The sequence below is a fragment of the Amia ocellicauda genome, chromosome 19 (assembly GCF_036373705.1).
Source record: "Amia ocellicauda isolate fAmiCal2 chromosome 19, fAmiCal2.hap1, whole genome shotgun sequence".
In the NCBI taxonomy this organism is placed as follows: Eukaryota; Metazoa; Chordata; class Actinopteri; order Amiiformes; family Amiidae; genus Amia; species Amia ocellicauda.
In genome coordinates this window covers 14,064,449-14,089,268 of record NC_089868.1, presented here as the reverse complement: position 1 = coordinate 14,089,268, position 24,820 = coordinate 14,064,449, and the positions used below count along the sequence as shown (strand labels likewise).

At 40.2% G+C, this 24,820-nt stretch overlaps 1 protein-coding gene across 2 annotated transcripts; it reads right to left on the bottom strand.

The window, feature by feature from the left end:
* Nucleotides 1-2,335: 2,335 nt before the first annotated feature.
* wls (Wnt ligand secretion mediator) lies at nucleotides 2,336-21,494 on the bottom strand. Of its 2 annotated transcripts, none has more exons than XM_066691682.1 (12): nucleotides 21,254-21,492; nucleotides 15,228-15,500; nucleotides 11,888-12,012; nucleotides 11,406-11,567; nucleotides 11,138-11,274; nucleotides 8,436-8,604; nucleotides 8,186-8,283; nucleotides 6,957-7,020; nucleotides 5,486-5,629; nucleotides 4,833-4,916; nucleotides 4,291-4,444; nucleotides 2,336-3,617 (listed from the first exon to the last, which is right to left on the bottom strand). In XM_066691682.1, exons 1-12 carry the CDS (start codon nucleotides 21,357-21,359, stop codon nucleotides 3,508-3,510), a joined length of 1,626 nt encoding a protein of 541 aa, XP_066547779.1. In that variant the 5' UTR covers nucleotides 21,360-21,492; the 3' UTR covers nucleotides 2,336-3,507. The 2 variants fall into 2 exon arrangements, with proteins under 2 accessions (XP_066547779.1, XP_066547780.1); XM_066691683.1 differs by having other exon boundaries at nucleotides 3,518-3,617; nucleotides 4,260-4,444; nucleotides 21,254-21,494.
* Nucleotides 21,495-24,820: the final 3,326 nt, after the last annotated feature.

Sequence of the window (24,820 nt, the reverse complement as noted above, 5' to 3'; positions counted from 1 at the left end):
CATGAGTAGCTTATTCCAAACCCATAGGTTTCATTTTCAGTTTACTAAAAACACTCCACTTTAAAAATACTTTACATATTTTGACTATTAAACAAACACAACAGATCACTGAACATCTTCAGTCTCCCAAACATCAATTTCCTAATCCTGGGCATTCAGGACACAAAACAGGAAAATAAACCTCTGAGAAGATCAGTAATTGTATTTGTGCATTTTCTATAATAAAGACAAGGGGCAACAGACTCAAACATTGATACATATAGGAATGTCCTAGGGGTTGCAAAATCTGACATAGTACAGTGTTGTAGTTCAAGCCTTTTTTTTTAGGGGGGGGGGGGGGGTGGTTAAGAGTTCTTAACCCGGACCCCAGCAAATGTACTTTGATTTATGGTCTTCTGCAAGGTTATGTGCAATTACTTTGTACTGCATTCGATTATTTCCCACCATACCCCCCCCGAATAACAAATAAAACCTCGATACAACATTTTAAATAGATGGAAAATATTTCAAGTGCAAGAGAGCATTACTAGAAGATGCACCTTTATCTGTAGGGTTCCAAATAAAGGTTATATTCTCAGAAACCACTTAAGCATTTTTTCTATAGTGCTGCCAATTGATCCATTATTCCACAGTGTTTTAGAAAAGCATAGAGAAAATACAAACACCGAAGCTTTGAGCAAGTTTTAATTAAATCCTAAACACACAAACATGTCCATGATTTTGAAAAAATACTAAAAGCCCTTTCTTTTTTAGCAATTCATTCACAGAGCATGAGTTGCCTGTAAGTTACATAACCATTGTGCTGAAGATAGACCAACATACACAAGACTTGGGAGTTTTAGACAAAAACAACATGACTCACTAGAAGCAATATAATAAGGAATGCTTTGTAAACTAGTCAATGATAAAGCTTTCTGATCAAAACATACCAGAGTCCCATTTCTTTTAATTTGTCCTGCATTGTGTGGTTGCTTTTTTAGCAAATGTTAATGTGTAATGTTCCCGGAGTAATAACGTTCTACCAAACTTTACCTAATCCATTAGAATCCACCAACCTATAAACACCATCAGAAGTTGTGAATTAGCATAGGCCCCATTCTCCCATAGTATTGCCGTTACAACCTCCGTCTTCTTTGTATAAAAAGTAGAACTGGTCATTGTTAAAGTGGAATTAGAAGCACCGCCCACGAATTTAGTTCTGCTCATCGATGCAGTCTTTGCCTTCGAAGGGTAGCCAAGATACAGGGCAATTGTGGAAAATAAAGTCAAGAATTTAGTGTAAACAAGGGATACATGATCCTAAAGGCCATGAGGGATTGTCAGCTGAATTCATGTCTGCAAAAGTGGTATATTTATGCACACAGCCATCAGCAACTTGTGGCCTTTTACAGCCAGTGCAGAGAGGATGCAACAGAGGTGTAGAGAGGTCTGTGCAGCCTGGACAGTAGATCTGTGAAAAGCATCATCTTGATTGCGCCCATTGGAGATATTCGTGGGGCTGGTGCTGCACACAGATGAGCACATGGAGGCCCATGCTTCATGTATACACAGTGTAAACAAAGACGCCTTGAAACTCAGATTATTCTCTGCTTGAATGGACCATGAGCACAATGATCACCACAAGGTGTCGCCACTGTATTGTATAGTGTTCAGCTGCAACAGTGTCAATGTGCTAATGGTTGAGGACTATACCAAAACAAGTGGGGGGGGATTAAATACAAAAGCCACCCAAAAAAAAAGAACAGAAAAAAATAAAGAAACGGGTTTCACTTTAAACCGGCAATGCATTTCCTTAATGAAGTTGTCTACATTTGTGTCCATTCCTATTACTGCCACAAACAATTTGCCAAGGCTTTTTACCATTGCACCCCATTCAAACAAAATTATCCCTGCATTTAAAAAAAAAAAAATGCAGCATTTCATATCCACAAAAATAATGTGCTCAACTTAAGCTCAACGTAACATAACCCAAACATTACTCTGATGCAGTCACTCGGAATAGTGCGGTGCAAATAGCAACACAAACAATATCCTCCAAAAAAGGAAAAGAGACAGAGACCACATTAGTAATGACCATTCCTTGAGAAATTTGAAGATTTTCTTATAGCAGTGGATGTCGTGGGCATTTGAGAACTGAAACTCAAAGAACTTCTAACAAAAAGCAATCTTTTTGCTAACAAAGCCACAGTTAAATCCTTGTTATATCCCGGAGATTAGCCTGAACATTACCACCCCTGTGGGACACTGTTATGGTGCCTCACATTCAGAGAAGTATTCATTACACTAAATACTTGTTACAGCATTCAACAGAGAGAGAAAGAAAAAAAAAACCATATCAAGTAAAAGAATTTTATTTAAATTGGCATAAAAAGCAAATCTACATACTCAATTGTGTAACACAGACTTGTAACATCTTGAAAAGATAACTTTCAGTTACCCAACAATCCACAATCATCTCAGCTTAAAGCTGTGACGCTTGGCATATAACTAAATAAAAGATCTGACACTACACTTACAAAATAGCACTGTATACAAAAATATCTACATCATAACATACTGGACTTAGGATTTTATTATACAGACCGACTGTGACCTGCAAACACCCACTTGAGCCTATTATCAAAGCTTCTCGCATCTGAACGTCACGGCTTTTGAAAAGGAGATTAGATGTTTTAAATATGTGAAAGACAGTTAAATAACTCAGTAGTTTAAAATATAAAGTTAAATGTTCTTAGGAGGCTTTAAGTCCAAAGCACAAACGTTTTCCATTTTAAAACAAGTTTTTCTGTGTGTTGTTTGTTTGGAGTTTGTCAGATTGCTTTGCTTTTATTTGGAGTGTGAAAAATAGGAAACAAATAGTTTGCTTTACAAGTATGTGATCTGGGACAAAAATTTTAGTTTCAAAAAGTGGTCATTTTAAAGCATGTTGTGCAGTACAGGTACCACACGACTTTCATGCATAGGACTAAACAACTAGACAGTCGCACCTTCAGCTCCTCCAAGTGGTCAGTAACTGCCACAAAAAACTAAAGGTGGGCTAGCCCGACTCTCTCAGATCATCCCCTTTCCCTCGTTTTCAGTCTTCAACAAGCAATTCAGCCGTTCCAGTTCACTCCCCACGAGCGACAGGCAGGAGCTTGGGGCGAAACAACTTGACACAAGATTGCAGTTCAGCTCTGAAATTCAGTTAGACCTCGCCACTTTCAACCCACAATATACTCCCATCCATTTCAACCCTCTAAAATTAGTGCTCAGTTGTGACCATAACATTTAAAAAAGTTTAGTATGAATTTCCTGAAGGGCAGCCACCTCAGAAAGGAAAGGAAGATTTGAAATGGGTAACACTGGTTGATATGGTGGTGGGATGGGGGGGAGGCTATTACAGTACTGGTCTTTGTTTGAGAAGTGTGTGGATACATCGGTGTAACACCTTTTAAATGAGTCATTGAATGCGAGGATAAAATATGTTGAAGATATGAGGGGAAAGAAGGACTGCAGTGAGAAGGGCTACTCCTGGGCCTCTTTGCCGGTCATCTTGTAGAGCACCGTGGGGCCGTCCACATGTGTGATGGTGGTAGTGAGCTGGGCATCCTCCCCGCTGTTCACTCCCAGATCACCTGCAGAGAGAGAGACGCACAACTAAAATCACAGCTTTTTATTTGGTTATGATGTGGAATGTTGACCACCTACAGAATTCAATTTACGGAACATTAGCTTTCTTTGATTGTATATACATTTAAATACAGATACACATACACAGAAAAATCCATGCTCTGGTGGTCAGGAAATCAGTCTTGAAAACACACATGAGCAGCTTTAAATCAAAATCAACCCTAGAATGAAGTCTGGACTGCATTAGACACACCCAGGCTAGGCTAACCATGGAAGCGTCCGTTTTTCCCCGGAAAATAAGTTGCATCTACCCACACCCATTCCCAGCTGGAAGGAGCCTCAGTGACACATTGAGAAATGTATTCAGAGGAGAACACAGGGACAAATACTAGGCTGCTTTTGACATTTGAATGGGGGCCGACTGCACAATACACAATGACAACCGGTAATTAAAAAAAAAAAAAAAAAAAAAAAAGCACCAGTAAATGATAATGTCATTCCGTTTTCCCTTTGGTTTTTGACACACTCACAAAAACAATTGGAGGTTAAGGGAAGAAAAAACTAAACTGTCACTGTCTGAATCACTGTGTGAGGATGCCACCCACATTTCTGAAGACATGACATGTTCTTTGCATTGAACTATTTACCATACTCCACAACGGCGTCACGTAGGCGTACCGTTGGACTGCTCGTCTCCGTATTGTTTGTGCGACGGTGCGTAGAGGAACATGATGGCAAAGACGTACAGGTTCCACATGCCATAGATGCCCGTGAAGAAAGCGCTGTTCACCTGGACGGTGTAGTTCCCCCAGTGCCAATGGCCCTCGTTCACCTGGCAGGAGCACAAATTGAAAACTGTTCAGCTAAAACGGCCGACGTCCTGTTAACATCCTGATTCAATCTTCTCAGAAGTGGTTTATACAAGTATTCCTACCACACTCATGTTGTGCTTTTCAAAATGGTCGTTTTACCACTGAAATGCGTAGTAAATGTTTATAGCCCTGCGAAAATGCCGCTTGGGAAATGCCCCCGCATCAAGTCTGTATACATAAGTAGAGGGTCTCTCTTGGCTTCACTGATTTGTACTTTGTTTACTGAATATTGTTGGCTCATCATTAAACAGACACTGGTTTTCTTGCCATGCTTCAGTCAAGTCCCAGTTACTCAGGAATTATGTTGAAGAGAAAGACTTCAGTTTGAGGTCAAGGACCTTTCCATACCTGGCTAATGATGAAGAAGATGACCGTCATCGCAGCGCATGCTAGGGTGACCAACATCAGGAACTTGAAACGAAAAATTAGGCCCTGGAAAAGCAAGAGGAAAGCTATTTACACAAGAACTAAACACCAACATCTGTTATACTGATGTGGAAGTAGAGGAGGCATGGGGGGGGGGGGGAGCAAATTGAAAGCATTACAATAGTGGGGGTTACTACTCAGAGGGTTTAATGACTCAGAGTGGTAAGCAGAGGTTGAATCACTGGTATGAGACTGTGGGGATGTGATTTGTCTCTTTTAATCCAACAGAAAACCATAATTTTCTGCAGCAGCTAACTGGTCTAACAGTTGGATTAAGGATTAGTTGGAGAAGTTTACACTGCACACAATCTTAACATTTCTACAGCTTTGGCCAAGAGGTCCAAGTCATTCTGTTCATGTCAACATAAAACTTCAGGTCATGGCTGAAAGGACTGTTCAGAATCAAGGACATCTGTTGAGCCAATTGCAAATGCCAATCAGAGGACCCAGAAGTTCTCATGGCTTTGGGTTTGATACCCCTGGGATAAAGCAAGAGAAGGGTCAAGAGTGTCCATCAAGCCTTCACATGCAAACATCATACAACAGGTGACAGAAGCAAACCGTATTCTCCTGACCTCATAGTGCAGACGTCTGGCCTTGGACATGGCAGGCAAGCAGGACCTCTTCCCACTGATGTTCCTGAACACCTGGAACACCATGAAGCACAGGAACAGGAAGTACAGGCAGGCACAGATCCCCGCTACGATGATGAAGGCCATCTTGGGCTGCGGTTAAGGAAAACTCTGGCGTGATTAAGGCTGTGCACATTCATAAGTGGAAAGCACTGTACATAAAAATAGATGTTACAGCACTTTCACCAACAGATATATAGTTTTGGTGTTGTAAGCTTTTGTGAAGGCAATTCAAATGGTTTTGAATAGTTATTGTGCATTAACAAACTATTCCAGCAGGGTCAGGGAGGGTTGTCTTCAGAGAACACTAAATTATTCCAACTATCCAGAGGACGTCCGAAGACCCCCCAATTGTGCTGCGCTCGTAGACAACGTGCCTCTGCTCACCGAGACAACGCTCTGCATTCTTCGCAAGTAATTTACAGCTCGTTTTAGTTTTCCAGAGCCCAGCAGAGTGTGTACAAAAGATGCAACACTAAACAGCACTCTCTGCTCCAGTGGTGCACAAAGGGGATTCCCAGCAGAGGACTGGGAGGTTGAGTGGCCTTGGACATGGGGGCCCTCACTCAGAGGCAGTGGAACTAATCGCACAGGCTTATCTCAGCCTAGAAACACAAATTAATGGCAGCCAAGAGCATTTCTGACAAAATACCACTTGCTTCTAAAATAAATCCTTACGAATACATTAAAAACAAGTACATATCTGTCATGTTACACTCAGCTAACCAAAAAAAAAAGTCTTTTATAGGGATGGAGTGTGTGTGTGTATTGGGAGGAAAGCTATTCAGGGCTTTGAGACGCAAGCACTTTTGCAACTCGTCTTTGGGGTATAAGAGTGCTAATTAAACTTGCATTAAATTTCCCTACCAGTTTTCATCTGGGATTTGCAAGGCTGTCATCAGACTCCACTCACCACGAAACATTACCCAGACTAATAAAAACTCTGGGACGGTAGGAACACATGCTGCATAAATATCTAGAGTACCAAGCAGATAGAAGAAATAAAACTGGACTGGAGCCGAAACACTGGCACTCAGAACCTCTCGAATATGAATACAACATGCTCTGTAAAACGCCTTTAAATAGATTAGACAAATAAAACTTTACAGTAAAATGTTCATATCATAAAAGCCTTTTCCTTGTTAACTCTGTACATCATTCATTTTATAAATGCCAAGATACCTTGTAAATGCTCTGAGCGTTGTCATGTCATGCTAACTAAAATAGTTTTAAAAAGATAAAGGAAAAAGAACCCCCTTCAACTGACAGCATGAAGCCCATTGTATTGCTTAACGCAGTGTTTCAATTAGGAAACCACCGTTCCGTTTAATTATGGGTTACGATTCCAGTTTTTCAGAATGGGGATTTGAAACCTCCCTTCTCCATCATACCCACAATGCATTGCAAAGGATACAGCAAGCTCCGTCCCCACATCTGAAGCCCAGATGCTGTAAAATGGATTCTTCAGCTGGACCCCCCTGCAGGAAAAGCACAATGACAAGAGTACATGAAAACACTGCCTGCTTTTGACAACGCAAATTTAAAATAGATTAACAAGAATGCTTTCAAAAGAACATCCCTACTTAAAGATCCATGTGTCGTTCAACACCAGTGTACCAATAGATCCAATAACTGGTGGCTGTGGAGATGGTAGAACACAATCATCTCTATCAGGGGTGACTGGGGGGACGTCAGACTGCACTGGCATAAAATAATGTAGGCCTTTTACACATCGGGTTAAATAAATCTGTTCACAGGAGTATTTTAAAAGCGATCACCTGTTGGATTTGAATGCCCAATGTATTCTGGGTGGAGGACACTTAAGTATGATTACTGTGCCAACAGGAGTGACAAGACAAACTAGCCTGCAGTATTTCACAGTGTACTTGGACACTTTTTTATTTTACGGCCAGCAACTTGATTTAAACTGCCTAAGTAGTTCCTGACATTCTCATCCACAGATAGGATGACATCACTCTTCAAGGGACCCCCCCACCCCCCCGCTTTAACAACTTTTCATTTATTGCTCTCTTGACTCCCTGATCAACTCCGGAACTCTGCGTTACAGAGCAGCGCTGCCTTACCCCGGCCCACCTCATTAATCCGTCTCGTAGGCGTCAGGGTCAGCACCTTCTCCTGGCTCACCCAATCAATCACGGATGGGCCAGTCTGTGCTGCCAACGCTCCTGGCACTCAGATCGCTGCAATTTCTCCTTACGCTGTCTTGCATGAAGAGTGTCCTATTTAATCACCAAGTGCCCTTTCCTTACAATAAACACCAGCTTTCCAGGACAAAAGAAAAATATACACTTTCAGGTCCAGCTTGGAAGTGTCTGTGATGTCACCATTGAGTCTGTTCACTCCCTTGCCATTGTCAACAAGATCAGTGGGGGCTGAGAGTTTGAGAATAGTTCACAAATCAGGTAAGCGGCTGCAATGCAGTCTTGTGTAAATCACTAAATCCAGTAAATTGTATTATTACCCCACCTGGACCCTGCTTGGTAGATAAAGGGGGGCAACATAAAAGCATGTTGTTCCTTCAGAAAGGTATTTGTTATTTAGAACTTTTGGTTAAGGTGTATTAAGGAAGGTGCCCGTCATTGTACCCGAGCTTGAGTGGCTGTAATGAGGCACAGTGCTTACCTCTCACACATGTCAAAGATGAAGAGGCAGAACGAGCCAAACACAATGGGGCCCACTTGCTTCCAGTAGACAGAAAAGCGGTTCCTCTGGGTCTGGTCCTGGGGACGCAAACAGAACTTGAGTCAGGTCAGGCAAGAAAAACATTTCTATGCACCTGATGAACACCATTCTGGTTTTCAATAATGTTGCTCAACAGGCAGGTCAATGGAAAGCACTCGAAGCTACAGGGAAATGTATTAAGTATACAAACCATCAAGTGCTCTCCACAGAAGATGATCCAGAAGGACAAGAGCATAGCATAGAAAATGCCCTGCCTGATATCTCCAAAAAGCAGCATCCAAGTCCAGTTGAACCCAATTGAAAACCACTCCACTGGGATATTGATGAAAGTCATGGAAATCCCCAATGCAAATATGACCCTTTCAAGACAAAAAACAAGGATCAACACCAGGAAAGGACAACAAAGACCATTGTAGAACAGCAGGCTTTAAATCTAATCTGAAGTAGGCCTGTTAGTGCAGAACTAGCCCTAACTGGAAGTGTGTGGGTGTGTAGGTCTGCAAAAATCAAGAAACCTAAATATCCTTCTAAATAATCACATTCCAGCGCACTCAAAAGTTTGCAGTTAAGATCTCCCACGAAAGCAGCACCACATTGCATTGGTATGCAGAGAATGTCTTGCCACATGCACAGTAATGCTTAAACAAGACTGACAGCGAGATCTCCCCAATGGTCTGGTAGAGGCTGGGCTTTTGATTCAGCCTGAAAGCAATAACCAACACAGAAGCAAACTCCACTTATTTGCATTTATATTCTGTTAACGGTTTCAGTTGATACTGCAGAGCTGGAGTGTGCCCAGATTGTGAAAGCAAGCTTGTTACAGATTTTGTTATGGTCAGCTGACATGCACTCAAAAGTGCTAGTTTTAACAAATGCATGTACATTGTATTTGTAGAAATGGACAGTGCAAAGTCCAAAACAACTAATACATAAAGTTTAATGATGCAAGGTATGAGTGCTCACCCCCACCTCAAAGAAAAAAAAAATGCATTGTGTAACCAGTTTGAAGGCATTGTTTCCTCTTTGTTATGGATAATTAATTTCCTGTTTAATACAACATAAAAACAACCTTTAAAAGGATAAATATTTAAGAAATATACTATCTCCACTAGAGGAGTTTACAAACAGAGAGAGACTCAGCAAGACAAATTGTGGACATGATAAAAAAAAAAAAGTTGTCAAATACTGCCGTCTTCAATACCACTAACATCTGTCTGTGAAAATTGACACATTTCCTCCTTGATTTGCAACTTCTTGGCTCTTTTCCAACTGTAAGAGATCCACCAGGGACCGCTTGAAAAACACACTTTAAGGTTTAAAAAGATTTCTAAATTTCCATCTTAATGCCTCAGTGCAGAAGCGTGACAGACAGACACCAATGCTTTTACAGCATTACAAAAATATTTCCCCCTATGAATCACAGATAGGCACCACAATCGAGCTTTCAACTGATGCAAAGTTCTTAAATGGATGAAGAGCACATGTGGGAGTGCCTCTCCATTGAGACGGGTTTTTCATAGCCTGAGTGCAAATAATAAAAACACACCAACAAAAACCTATTTAAACACTAGAAGCGCCGAGCTGGTCAATTTGACTGATTTGGTTATTCAAATTGAAATTACTCTGTGTTCCTAAATACACTGCACATACCCATTCCTGACTTTTCCTAAATATATGTATTAAACATGCCTACAGCGTTTTAGATGCATAAACGCAAAATTAAATAAGTTAAACACATTTACCTAGAATAGCCAAAATCGGGTTATTTTGACTGGTCATTTAAACACATAATAAATCAAATATAACGCATAATCTTGCGTTCCGTTTACAATAGGGTCAGTCTGATACTCAAGTGGCGATTGCTACCTGTCTATATTCTTTCATGTGCTTGAAAAACACACACATTGTACAGCATTACAGGCGTTTTCTTACAACTGCATTCAGATTGAGCTGATACAGTGATTACCCGCAAATAAACATGGATTGGAAACGGAGACTGAAGAGAGCTCGTTTTGGACATGCCGTGTATATGAACTTGACTGATTCAGGGGCATCAGTGATACTGATAATGACAGATCAGTCGTGGGTTTGTGCCAGTGCTGTGAACACACTGCGAGTGAAACGCAGGTCCAAATGGCACCGAGTGCTTTTACTGCACTGATCAATACTTGATGGTACTGCAGTACAGAGAGCAATAGCGCAGCACATCCACCAAAATAATGATTCACGGACATTATCAGTGGAGGAGCATTTATTTCAATGCTATATATTCGTGGAGCGAAAGTGTTCACCTGGAGAGGGCTGTCAAAATGCAATGTGAGGGACGAGCTCCTGCAGGGAAAGTGTAGAAACTATCCTGTGTGGACAGTCCCGAGCTGTCAGGTATGCAGGCTAAATATATAGTAAATCGTTTTTTGAAATAAAAAGCTACAGTGAAAAGCAGTGTATGTTGAAAACAAAGTTTAAACAGTGTTGAAACGGTTTACTTTAGCGTACAATTATGTTTTGATAAATGCAATAGTTATTTTTGAACTATAAAATATTGCTTTTGAGCATTATTCCAATATTTACATTTACACTTGTTTCATTCTCTTATTGTATGCCGTTTTTGAGCGTTTTGCTTATTGTAGGCTATATAGTTATTCATGTTTTTACTGCAGTGTGTGCATTTTGAAAAAAGTTATTTATAGCAATAATATTAATGTTTAATGGTCATATTTCAATTTAAAAACATTTGTGATATGTAAATGTTGGATTTGTTCCGAGTTTTATATGATGGGTTGCCTTTGATTATCATATCGCAGCTGTTATAGAGCTATCGGTTACAATGACCGGCTTTGGCAGTTCAAAATGTCGGCGCTTCTAGTGTAAAAAGCAGCCTGGCAGTCTTACTTCTCCAGCAGTACAGGTGGCCTGGTCATGAGCGTGATTCGCCTCCAGTACCAGATCATAATGATGAGGATGCTCGGCGTGAGGAAAGTCTTCATGGCAAACCACACTTTTGTGAAACCACCATTTTGGTGGATGCCCTGATAGAGAGAAGAGAGGACCACACAAGACACAGTTAGTACAATAATCAAAAGATTACAAATTACTAGAAGTAGCCAACAGTTTAAAACTCAAAGGCTGCAGACATCTCCCGTTCCAGCTCCACACTCACCACCAGGCGGATATCTTTTATCTCTCCAATGCCCACGTTGATCCTCTTCTTCTCGTTCACTGGGAGTCGGATGTTGATGAGGTAATATTTGTGTGCCACACTGCCCATTTCCATGAAGGGCAAGAGATCACACTCATAGTGGCGCCCCTCGTTCTCTGGGGCCTGCAAAAGACAACGTACTTTTCTCTTGAGAACCACATCGGACCTTTCACATCGCAAACTGTTTATAAACATGCTCTGTTGCCTAAGGTTTAGGAAATAAACTATAAAGGATTATACAAGCTCTGCATGTTGATGGTGATGTTCAGTTGAAAGGCAGCAGCAAGTTAACTTCCAGAATGCTAAGCAAGAGCAGGAACTACTACCTATAAACCCTCCAATTCAAGAAAATCCACACAAGAAGTGGAGTAAAGCAGGAGGCCGTAAAAGTACATTTACATGTACCGTCTATACACACACTTTATTCTCAGTGCCTTGCTCACCTTGGCCGTTGAGAAGATGCAGCTGAGTTTGCGATGCTCTATGGAGTGGGCCATCTCCGTCCACTCACTGAAGGTGTCGTCACGGAAAGCTAGACTGACGTCAATTGTGGCAATAGCTCCTTCTTCTGCACAGAACAAGATGTAGATGTTATAGGGAGAAGCAGTTCAACCTGCTGTACTCTAAAATGAATTATGAATCTCTGACACCAAATAAGAGTCCCTGAAAAATTTAACCACATGCTGCATCGGGGAAGCAGAGTCTTGTGAAAATGTAGAAAAACAACATTAGTTAACAATTTTAACTTTCACCCTTTGTTGAGACTTAAAGTAATAGATTTAGTGTTAAGATTCAGTACTTAGCATGAAGAGTTAGTCAGATTTCAAATTAACAGTTGCAGACAGCTTATTTGGAAACACAAAAACAAACAAATGAGTATTCTACCATCACTAGTTCCAGTACTTTCAGTTCCAGCTTTCAAACAAAGCTTTATTTGATGCAATACAAAATAATGAAATGAGTTTTTGATGACTGACGCACTGACGTGGCATCTTGTTAAAAGGCCAGGACTAAGACTTGTTTAGACTTCAAAAGGGTACATTGAGGGAAGATTAACTGTGCTCAGACTGTTTTCTTGACTCAAGCGGACAGCACTTCTGTGTGTGCCAAGGTGCTTTTGTCCCTCTACAAAGTATACAGTTTATTTCAATACAAAGGTGGAGACATATATATATATATATATATATATATATATTCCCCTTTGTTCAGAAGCTGCAACATTAGTACAAGCCAACAACGCATGTGTGAATGAGTGCGTTGACATGAAACTGCCTTTTCATCCGTACAATTATAAGTGCAGAGAGACTTAGGAGGTTGTCAAGGCTGTATATGACCATATAGAGCCAGAAGAATAGGTGAGATGGGTAATCATGTAGTAGACCACAAATCCAGCACTGAAGTCTATATATTCCTGTAGGTCCTACACAGATTTTTCCATATGATTAATGGGAAAGGGACATTTAAATTAATCCAAAAACTTCAGGTGGCAAGACCATGATAGATACTCTGCAATCTCAAAGGAGACACAGCTGGCACTCCCGTAACAGTGACCGGAGGAAGGACCCCAATATTGGGACCGATTCCCCATTTGTGAAAGTCATACAGGCATGTACTAGGCACTGGCATGAGTATTTTTGAGATTCTACCCAATCACAAGGCACCACGTTCTTGTACCGCGCCTGGTACGCTCTTACGGACTCTGTTCAGGATAAGGAATGGCTGGCCTACAGGAGGCTGACTGCAGATCAGATTGCAGGGCCACACAGTTACACTTCACATTTCAAAAGAGACTCTTGTGCTGTTATGAAACAAGCCAAAAAAATCTTGTGGTCAGAATCGGGGGTGGGGGGGATTATTGGCAGTTTCTCTCGCTATCTTTCTTCCAGCCCAGAGCCGCTGCCAGTCGTCTGAATGTCAGCTTACTCCACACAAACATTCCCTCACAGCCCAGTGTTCATTGCCCCGGCGACTAAGCCATCTCAACAGCTGTGTTATTGCTGGAGGCCTGCCAAAGTCGTTTGCACAGGGTATTCATTTCGGCCCGCTTGTGTGAATGAGCTTTATTGCATTGAAAGGGGATTCGAGTTCTATTTACAGTTATGTTACCTCTTTTATCAATTAGTTAAAACATCCATTGGGAGCTAACATTTCACACTCAATGGCATTTGTCACTTTAGGAGACATGATGTATCAACTACATGGAAAAGTTTGGATTATTCTTTATTGCATTTTATTTACTCTAACAGCCTTTAATAATATAAAAGGAAGGAAAAGAGGGTTCAGAGTTTTTCTGGAAAGATATACACATGGAGAGTCCTGAATAGCTTAAGGTGTACATGACAGCTGGTACAAGTTCATGGTTTGTACATCTAAAAAAAGGTCAATACTACTAGCAAATTGGTCTTGTAAATTAATTCAAAGAAAAAAAAGTATTGAATCTGTTCACAGAGGAATCATTCCTTTGTGACTTTTCTTTGAGGCTGCCGTAAAAACCCGAGGCCTCATGGACACATTTTTGGCGGTTGCTCTCAAGTTCCCTGCAGCAGCTGGACAGGTATAAATAATGGCAAGGACTGATTTATAGACACAGTTGGCAGCATCATGGCCAGAAAACATCCAGGCAATATCAGACAGAGACCGATGTAGTCGGCAAGTGCACAGGGCTGGATAGATATAGAACTGGTGCAAATATAAGCAGAGGAGTGAAAGCTAATTACTACCTAAAGTTGATCGTATTATTAATTTTAAATAACTCTTCATAGATGCAGCGATAAGTGGGGATTCCCATCAATTAAAACCTCTACTACAAAATAAAGAAATATAGATGCTAATGAAACTATCCACGGAGAAGGAGCCAAGTCTGCTGAACTTTCCAATGAATTCAGTTCTTACAAAGCTATGGAAGCAGCGATTGCCCCGACAGACGCTTGTCCTGCTTCAAGGAAGGCCACAGCCTGCTTTACTATCACTTTCCCAGGCAGCGCAGCTCAACAATGTCCCTTCAATAACAGGCTATGTTATCCCTTAATCCCTCCATTGAGAGGCAGCCCTGGCCCCAGGCCAAGTGCCTACCCTCAAAATGTTTTCTGGGTGAAAATGTCTAAAATATCCACTGCACTATGGGTGTAACAATCCCAGAATCTTGTTTAAACAAGGAAAGGGGGAAAGGCGGATTACACCAGTGCAGGGCCGGAACTGCTTTTGAATGACGGTGGAAAAAAATCCCCCCCGCCTCTGTCTGTCGCTCTCTCTCGCGCTCTCTCTCTTCCACGAAGGCTTTTATACCACAGCTCACATCAAATGCCAATTACAGACTACACAGACAATGCATTTGCAAGGCATAATACTTTCCAGGCTATTCTGGGTTTAGGGTCTACTACATTGTTTATCTCAAGGGCGAAGCGGTCAGAAATGCATTTATTAGAAGGAGCTTCTGGACAGCGTATGCATAGACACAGAAGAAAGATACCACAGATATCCCCAAGAATACATCAGAGAATAGGTAAAAGTGCATAAATGCAGGAAAAAAAGAGCACTTGAGAATAAGAGGGGAAAAGTATAGACAAGATACAAAATCATACCTACATATTATATACAGTTCTAACTTGACTGGAGAAGTTAATTGTGCTTAAATAGTGTTGCCTGCCATCAAGTACAATAAAATGAAAAATAGACATCTAGACATCCACAGGTGAAAAGATCAAACCCATGACTGAGGATTTGTTATTAAATTGGTTCCATTAAAGATATTAACACCTCAGGGGAAGGAGAGCAGTCACTCACCAATGGGGTTGACAAGTTTGAATGCGATGTCAAACTGCAGGATGACCAGAATGAACTGGAACCAGGGGCTCATGTCCTTATTGGGCATGGGCATGTGCACGGCGAAGACTATGTCATCGGCCTTAATCTGCTTGCCCATGGCCTCGTCAAAGTCACGGATCTTCTCGCACTGGTTGGGGCCCCAGGGCATGAACAGCTTGGTCCTCTGGAGATGCTTGCGGTTGTCCACGCATTTCGTCGCCAGATAGTGGACAGCAGTGGTGGGGCTTGGAGCTGTGGAAGGCAACAAGCAGGGACTCGTTGTGGTTAATTGGATATAGTTTCACACATTCTCACAAAGAAACAAATACAATAAGATCTCAGACTTTGACCTAGACCAAATCAAAAGAGTGACCTACCTGCCAACCGCAAATTACAAACTTATTTACAAGGGGTTTCTCCCAATTAATTAAATTGCAGCTGACTGAGGATTTGTAAAATGTGATTCCCGGTAGAGAAACATTCAGTTTGGTCTAGGCCTTAGTGCAAATACTTTACATCAGAGCTGACACACGTATGCATATATACACAGACAAGATAACCCATTACCGATGACTCTTTGACATTATACCAACCCATAAATCTATTTTGCCATCCATGGCTTTAGCGTATAAACAATGAGTAAGTGTTGGAAGCAACGCAGCAGACATGTTGCTTTGCTTTGGCATTTGGGTAAGTGATGAGAGGGAATTTCTGTTGCAAAAATGTTTGGGACGTTTTGAGTAATTCAAAAGGGCAGAAGAGGTGACCTTTAGAAAGGAGGCTGCTTGGCAGTCTTTAATGCACATTTTCCTTCATCAGCCTGTAGGCTGTGGTTTTACACTGTACTCGCGCTGGCATTCAATAAAATCATAAAAGACAACTTTGTCCTGCAATTAACATTCCAAGCATTTTGCCACAATAGTTGGAGGGCAGACTTAGAGGTTAATTGTCTTAATGACAGCACGAAAACAGGAACTGATATTTGATCTTACAGGCTTCAAATTCTTTGACCCTGACTTGTAATAGTAGAGATACTCATATACTACAGATGAAACTGTGCAATTCCAACGGATTTAAACTTCTAAAATAATTAGAGTAAAACGGTTTAAATGTTACATAAGCACAAAGTATACCTCAGTGCTTAATTTTGTTTAAATAAGATGTACCTTGCCTTGGAGACCAGTACAGTTAAAATAAACCTTGGAAGACAAAACAGTTTTTCTCCTGGAGGCCCACATTTCCTGCAGGACACACCAAAAATAAATGTCAAATAAAAAAGACATTGCTCTCAGACCAGACCCACTGTTACAGTATACCTGTATTCTAACAGCAGGGCCCTGGGGATTTCTTTAGGTTATATAAGGGTTTTGAATCATAAGTTAAAGATATCAGGTGTTCAATCAAAGCTTCTGGGTTCCATTCCAGCAGAGCTTTCAGATCATTTATCTCAAGTTATCTGTACCATCTGATAGTTCAAGTGACTTATGCCCTTTAAAAGACAAGAAATCTCTGTAGTTCATTCAATTAAATCTAGAAGACACTAGGTTCCTGAGGATCACACACAGATTGGTCCTGAAGTATGAAATGAAAATACTTTTCACATTCTCACAACAGTATTCATTTAGCAATTGGTTCTAGACATTGTGGGCACTTTCACTGGAAGTCAGAAACAAGTTTAACTTAAAAACTAAGCACACCGCAGGCCCATTTAAAACAGCATGGCATTTCTAACACTTCATACAAAGTAATGGCGATTTATTTTCCTCAGTGTGAATATCCAAGTAATTCTTCCATGCATTCCCAACAGGATAAAATGAATAAGGGGGAGGTTATAGGCAAGGTGAAATAACTAACCCGCTGCTACTTGGATAAAAAGTGGAAGATCTGCAATACAACAGACGGCGAGATGCTAGTTAATATTGCTGACGAATCTCGTGGTAAAACAAAAAGATCAAACGCAGCCCCTGGAGGACAGAATATCCCACAATTACCTTGAGAATGGTTCTCACAGACACTTTTCCTAGGGGGGTGAATGCTTATTAAGTACCAACTAATGGGACTTTTCCTGACACACAATAGACACCTGAAGGCTATAAATTAGCAAGAAGAAATGGTAACCAGAACCAGGCCCCAAGCAAGCACTGCATATAGACTTTGTAGTTTCACCCATTTGCCAACATCAATACTCACATTTTAGAGAAAATTTTAATTAGACTGGCCTATCCAAAAGCCACATTTAGTATATATATTACCTTGTTAAACTTTTTTATACCAAATATACAAGCTATATTCCAAATAATTAATGGGTGTGTATATATACAGTGCTCCAAAAAATTAAGGGAACACTCCAAGTTCAGAAATCTTTTTTTTTTTTTTTTTTTTAGCAGTATATATTTATAGATTATGGATGTACAAAAGCTTCAGGGAGTTTAAGACCTCCTATGTGCAACACACTGCCTATATTTATGAGTGTTTTCATATATTTTCTATCCCAGTCTAAACATAAGAAATTCAGTCACGAATTTTCTTGCACCAGAATCCAAATAGCCAAGCAAAAAAAAAAAGCCCCATGAATAAGTAGAAGGACTGGAATTTCTCTTTTCGAAGCCACCACTTGAGGTTAAAGACCGGCCCAGACTTCTGGCCAAAACCACAGATGTTTTCATTACTGGTTGATTGCTTCATGTTGAATTATTTACTGAACAGAACGCTTGTCTTAAATCTTGGGAGATATTCTGCAGCATAGCTAAGGCAACACCTCAGACAGCAGGGGGGAAAATCTTTTGATATCTCAGTTTTTAAATTCATGTAGAAACCTTGGGAAGTCACAGGTCCCATCCCTTAGAGTAATATCAATATTCTAAAAGAAATGACAGATGGGCTACATACTCAAGTGATATTTGTTATGGTTATTCATTGTGAACTTAATAATGCTCATGGAAACTGTGCTTAATACAAAGTTCCCAAAATTCTTAATTTCATGTACTATACTACCAGAATTAACGGTTTAATATTTTTTACCAAATAAGTACACCTTTCCAACAGCATTTGGCTTTTTAAAGAGTCATTATCCAATTGGAAAGGTGAAATGTAAATACAAACAAAAAAACTATATGCAAGTAATCTATAGGAAAAATAAATGGCAATGACGTATCATTCAAATAAATTACACCATTCAAAATGTTTCATTGTCCCTCAATCTGAAACGGTAAAACATCTTCCGTGCTCTCCACCCCTGTGTCCACACAGATTACAGTCTGATGACCTCATGCGTTGTCGAGTTGTCCAGTACAGTGAGAGCAATATGCCTTTCTACTCAATTACCTTCGCTGTGGCGGCACTGCTCCTGGCCACCGAGCAAACACAAAGGCATTCGGGTTCATTACACCGAACAGCAGCGGCCAGGCCCAAACAAGCTAATTAATCACCAGAGATCGGAGCTTAGCCGTCTCCAGAGGTGGCTGGGACAACGAAGCCCTCCCAAAACACACACAGGCATCAACACCGACACCAACTCAACGTTGTTCGATATGCAACTATGTACATTCAGGAATTGGTTCTCGATTGGGCTTAGTCTGATCCATTTGACTAATTGAGGAAACCCAGCTTATAGAATAACAATTTAGGGGCAGTTGTCAAGCTTCCCTTCTGCACTGTTGGGCATAAAACATGTTGCTGGCATTTTCACCATCAACTGCAAATTATACATCCGAGCAAAGACTCCAATAGACCTTAGATACTCTATGGTCAACTGCACAACTTAAATGCAGCTAATGCACTTCTCATGCTTGCACAGTAATACAAGAAGCATTGCAATTCACAATGTTTACTGGGTTATCAGCAGCCAAGGTCTTACCACTGACAACATAACACTATTGTGTAATTATTTTTGTACTAAAATACAGAGACATTTAACTGGCCAACTTGGAGAACGGAATTCATCCCATGCAATTGGTCTACATGTATAGGAAGATTGTTCATAAATATAATTTTCCTTCGGGTTGTATTAAAAATAAATATATAGCATAAGGTAAAGGTAATTAGGGTTTATTTGCCAACAATTCATTGCAGTCTCTTGGTAAGATATAAAAGATAATATAATTAAGCAACGCAGGAAAAAAACATGAAACCTTACAGATTAGTTGTCTTTGAAACACTACATTGGGAGGGAATTTAGATACACAGACCACAGTTATCAAGAATAGAAATTGAGCAGGGGGGTGAAACAGCATTAAGCATACCTTACTTAACAATTCAAATAATTCAGTATTTGCAGACAAATCAAGACAAAAAAAAAAAAAAAAAAGTCTTGTCATGTATTAGCAAGGGGACAGAAGGGCAATTTTTTTTCCCTCCATTATAACAATATTCCATACAAATTTAAATTAAACAATGCAACATTATATAAAACAATTCTGTGTTAAATACAAATAAAAGTAGTTTGTTGAAAACTATGATTGCAAGCAAACCTGTTGGAAAGATGCATTTACTGCAATAAACATCTAATGATGGTTTAAAAGTACGGCGAGCCAAATTGTCAATTAGAGATCTCGTACTACTTTCCTGTGAATATACTGTAGGCTTTGTATGGACTTCCAATGAATTTCAAGATATCTCAAAATGGACAAGAAGTTCATTCGAGATCTTGAATTGTACAGCCTATTTCAAAATGACTTGCTGTGCTGTTTAGATGTCAAATCCAATTCGAGAGATCCTCAAATGGAATTAGGTTGATACATCTGCAATTAAATTTAAAATACCTTAAATTATATTTCAAGACCTCTCTAAATAACAGTTTGGCTTGTACATCTCACAATCCTGGAAACAAATCTCTAAACATTTGAAGACATAGCCTAGGCCTACTTGTTAGCCTGCTTAAGATTTCATTCCTAAGAAGTGTTTCTAATCTTGGACAACTCATGTTTTATTAGTGTATTGGCTAAGGAAGATACAAGTCTTTGAAAATGAGAAAAACTCCAGCCAAGCGCATGTCCTTTCAAGTCTTTAGCAGCTCTCTCTGCTGCCTTCCCGTCCTCAGGAAAGCTGGGGAATCTCTTTGATATTGAAATTTGAAGTCATTCACTATTCCGACTCGAAATGCATTGATCTCCCTGAGCCTCGGGCAAATCCTAGTGGACTGATCCGAGCCTATAGGTCTGCACTGATAGTGGCTTTTAACGAGGGATCATAATTGGCGCTGGTGTAAAAAAAAAAAAAACTTCCCACGACTAATTCAAACTAATTCAACGAAACCGGGTTATTATGCGAGCTGTTCAATCACAGTTCCTGGATTTGCATCGGTGGTGTTTCTGTAGCTCGCTTTGTTTTCAAAACATCTTTCATAATATTTAGTTTCTAATGTGCGGTAGACGTTTGTTTCGTCATTATGAGATAATAGACCTATACAGGATATACATACACACACAGGGTGTTTTTTTTTTTGGGTTTGTTTGTTTGCAGTTTAACCCTCATTCCTTCACCTTCAAAGTTAGCGCAGTTATTTTGCAACAGCAGGAAGAAACAAAGCTGCACCAGAATAAGGATTGCATTTGTCTTCGGATGGCCAAACACCGTCTTTCTATGCAGATAGGCAAGCAACAAACCCTTAGGTATATCCGAGACAAGCGAGCTGATCTACAGACATCCATGTTGCGCCCACTTTATGAGCAAATGCTGCAACCAGAAAGGTGCACGCAAACTTTGCACTTCTCCACAACTTTTCCCACGATCAGTCGCCATGCTCAAGACTGTGCTTCCTTTAAGTGGATACTGAAGCTAGGCCAAAACTTTCCCCTCTTTTCACACAGCTATACAAGCCCGAAACGTCCTCAAAGAGCCCCATGCCGCTCTGCTACAATAGCAGCCCTAATGAGATCATAGTAGCCAGGCAGTGATACTGTAACACATAGCCAACAAAGAGCCAGTGGCACAAAACAACAGGGAGAAGAAGAGGGGGGGTAAAAAAAAAAAAAAAAAAAGTCACATCTGAATAAAGCCAAACTTACCAATCAAACCCCCAACAAGGAAGGAAAGCACCTGGAAGATCAGCAGGATAACTCCGACTATAACCAACTTCTTGGTGCTCATATTCTCAATAATTGCCCCGGCCATGTTTCAAAGTTGATGCAAACTTAAATCAGAGAGAGGTGACTCGGACAGAAAAGCTCGCACATCCACCCAGCCCACAGCCGAGATTGAGTCTGCCTGGCTCTCTACTGCCTTCCAGCTTTCCAGAGGAGAACTAGTAGAAGGAGAGAGAGAGAGAGAAAAAAAAAGAAAGAGGAGTAATCACATGACCTCCCTGTGGTCCTGCCGGCTGACGGCGTCTGTGCAAAGCGAGCCTCGAACAGCCTGTCTGGGTTGGAAGGGAAGCCGGGGATGGCACCTCAAGGCGCAATTGTCATCCTCCCAGAGTGAAAGTGCCTCTGCTGTGCCACGACTGACTGCATCTATAAAGCACTCTGCTCCTGTCATGCCATTTTCATCTGTAACAATCATCATCATCATCATCATCATCATCATCATCATCATCATCATCATCATAATACATTCAGCCTATGCCATTATCAGTTACAATATTATTTTAAATTAATATAAATAAATAGATAGATACAGAGGGAGAGAGAGAGAGAGAGAGAGATTTTGGGTACTTTCCAATTTCATAAATATGCCCAACTTTATTGTTAAGGTTTTTGATGACAAAGGTGGCCATACTAAATATTATTAGCCATTAAGACACTAAGAATTAGTTAGCATTTGTTTTCTGTTAAATATATTTTAAATTATTTGCATACTGGGTATTTTTAAATAGGTATGGTGCAAGATGGACAGACTTAAATATACACTGATATACTTGTATTCCCTCTTGCTTCCTCCTGGCACTCAGTTATGCACATCTAGATGCTATCTGTCCCATCATCCGACACAGTTGCTGTACAATCAATATTATCTAACAATGAACAGGACCTTTATGAGAAAACCTACTGTAGAAATGTCATTATTATGACTTGATTTCATATTTCCAAACAATCTATATACATCTATGTACATGTACCTCACAGTTTTGTGTTTATTTCATTACCAAACAGGTTCACCACATTAACATAAAATGAAAATGTACTTTCTGTAGTTCTATTTATATATGTATTTATTTTCAAGCATTAGCATCTGACTTGTGATTTTGGAAAGATCAAACCCATTTCTTAGAAGCATTGATTATACACACAGCATTTCCAATCTGACCGGACCTCTTATTTAATATAATAATGCTGTTCTTGATAGAAAGTTGCCAAAAGCATAGTTAGCTCTGAAGTAACTCTGAAGTGTACAATGCAATAATCAGCCATTCCTTTCTCCATCCTTTATATGTCAGCTTTTGACAGAATTTCTCCCTCAGTCGGTTTCTGTCTTGTCTTCACTTCCGAGCCCTGCAATGTGGAATCATTGCCACCTACACAAGGCCTGTGAAGTACTCACAGCTAAAATTAAACTGTGCTATCAATTTTTCAGATCTTGCTAGAGAGGCCAGCTAGGCTGCACTTAGGCTGAGTAGTTTACATGTTGGCACCTGCCCGAGTGCTGTGACAGGCTGCTTTAATCTTATTTTAAACACCTTCTTCGGCTGGTGAAAAAAACAAATTAATAATTGCAGCAATCCTGCCAGATAAATATTTATCAGAAGGGATTTTAATGCTTAGGAGTGCCAGTGTCTATTATTCGTCTGGAATGAGTCAAATTTGTGTTTTGTTTGCAAACATTAGTGTATTTTAAATTAGCATTATCTATAGGATGAGCTGGAAATGTGTTTTACTGATGTCAAGAAAGCAAAAAAGGAACCTTTAACACAAAAGGGTTTGATCATCAAAAGGTGTCTGTGTTTCTTCTCACGCAGATTTCACAGGAACAGAAATAATACATTGAGATTATACAGTGACAAAGAGCAATAGTTAGTAACAAGGATGAGAAGGCATTACCTCAGTTATACTGCAATGCAGCCAGGAGCTATGCCATCGACTCTGCCTATCCTTCTTTCTAATTGTACGGCAGATTACAATACTTATTTTTTTAAGTTTTTGATTTTCCTATGTTATCCTTATGGTTTGTAGGCAAAGCAATTGATTAATTAATTAATGGATTCCCTGAATTTCTACATGGCAGTGTTATTTATCAAAATGTTGAAAAGTGTTCATTACCAGTTTAATTGATCTATATCCTTTGTTAGGTCAAATAAATGTAAATTCCGTGAATAACTGAGATTAAAAAACACCTGTAGAAATCTGTGTGGTTTAATTAGTGCTCTGATCCAGAAGTTTTTTATAGTGTGTAGGTGTTCTTCTACAAGCCTGTGATTCGACTGAACTTGCGTGCTCCAAGACGACAGAGCAAAAGGGTGATTTTCAGTTGCATTGTTATACAGTAAACAGAATTCTATGTTCAAGGCTAAACATTAGTTGAATCTGATATCCCACATACATGGGAGTGAGTGATCTACAGACAATGGGAGCACCATGTGCCCGGGCTTGCCTGCAGCAGCCCACAGTGTTCATGAGACTCGAAACACGCTGCGGGCCATTCCTACTGGAACAGGGCAGCTGAGCCATACTGCCACTGGCCTGCTACAGGAAAACCCTAGTAGTTCATAAAATAAGCATAAGTTGTTCAAGCTTCTTAAAGGGTAACTTCTATAGAAAGAAGGGGGATCTCATGAAAAACACTACAAATCCAGGCAATATAATGTGGACAGATCATAAGTCCTGAGACTGCAGTTAAACCAACTGTCTAAAAGACTGAAGATGGAAGTTAAAAAAAAAAACAGGCACATAAACAAAGAATTAACCATAAAGCATCTGTATATGATGTCATCAACTTTAAGAGCTCCATGGAACTGGAGAACAGGGAATTAAGTTCTCTGAAGTACTATAAACATTCATTTTTTATTTTTTTTCAACTTTACAACATGTTTCTACTAGCTTCCATAGCTCATGTCTAGGCTGTTTGCTTTTATGAATTCAACTGTGTTACAAGAGCTGTTTTACATACATGCAGTTTTTGTCTTTGAAAGAACATCTTATAGTTTATGTCTGTAATTTCTAGCTGGAGAGGAGAGAGTATCATGTTATTGAAAATATTAGAGATTGTTTCTGTTATGGAGGAAGGGGGGATTAACTTAAAGCATAAGCTTTAAGGAGGGTGGTGGAATGAAAAAAAAACATACACCTGTGTGTGGCATCACTAACAGACAGCCCTCAGAGAGCGGGAGAGAGAGCAAGAGAGAGAGAGAGACACAGAGAGAGAGAGAATTGGGAATTGTGTGTTTGACAGAAACAATCCCAGTGTCCGATAACCAAACGAAGAGAGATTGAAAATGGAATTTCGGGGCCTGAATCACCTTGCCGAGTCCCAGCCAACGGAGGGGAGCCTTTTCAGTCACTGTGGAGTTTCCAACAAAAAAAAGAAAGGGGAAAAAAAACGAGGCCAACACAACCTCTGGAATGTAGCAGCGCCAGTAACGATGATTGATACTGACAGTGCCGCTTTCATGTTGCAATATCCCTTGCCACCAGCTGCGAGAC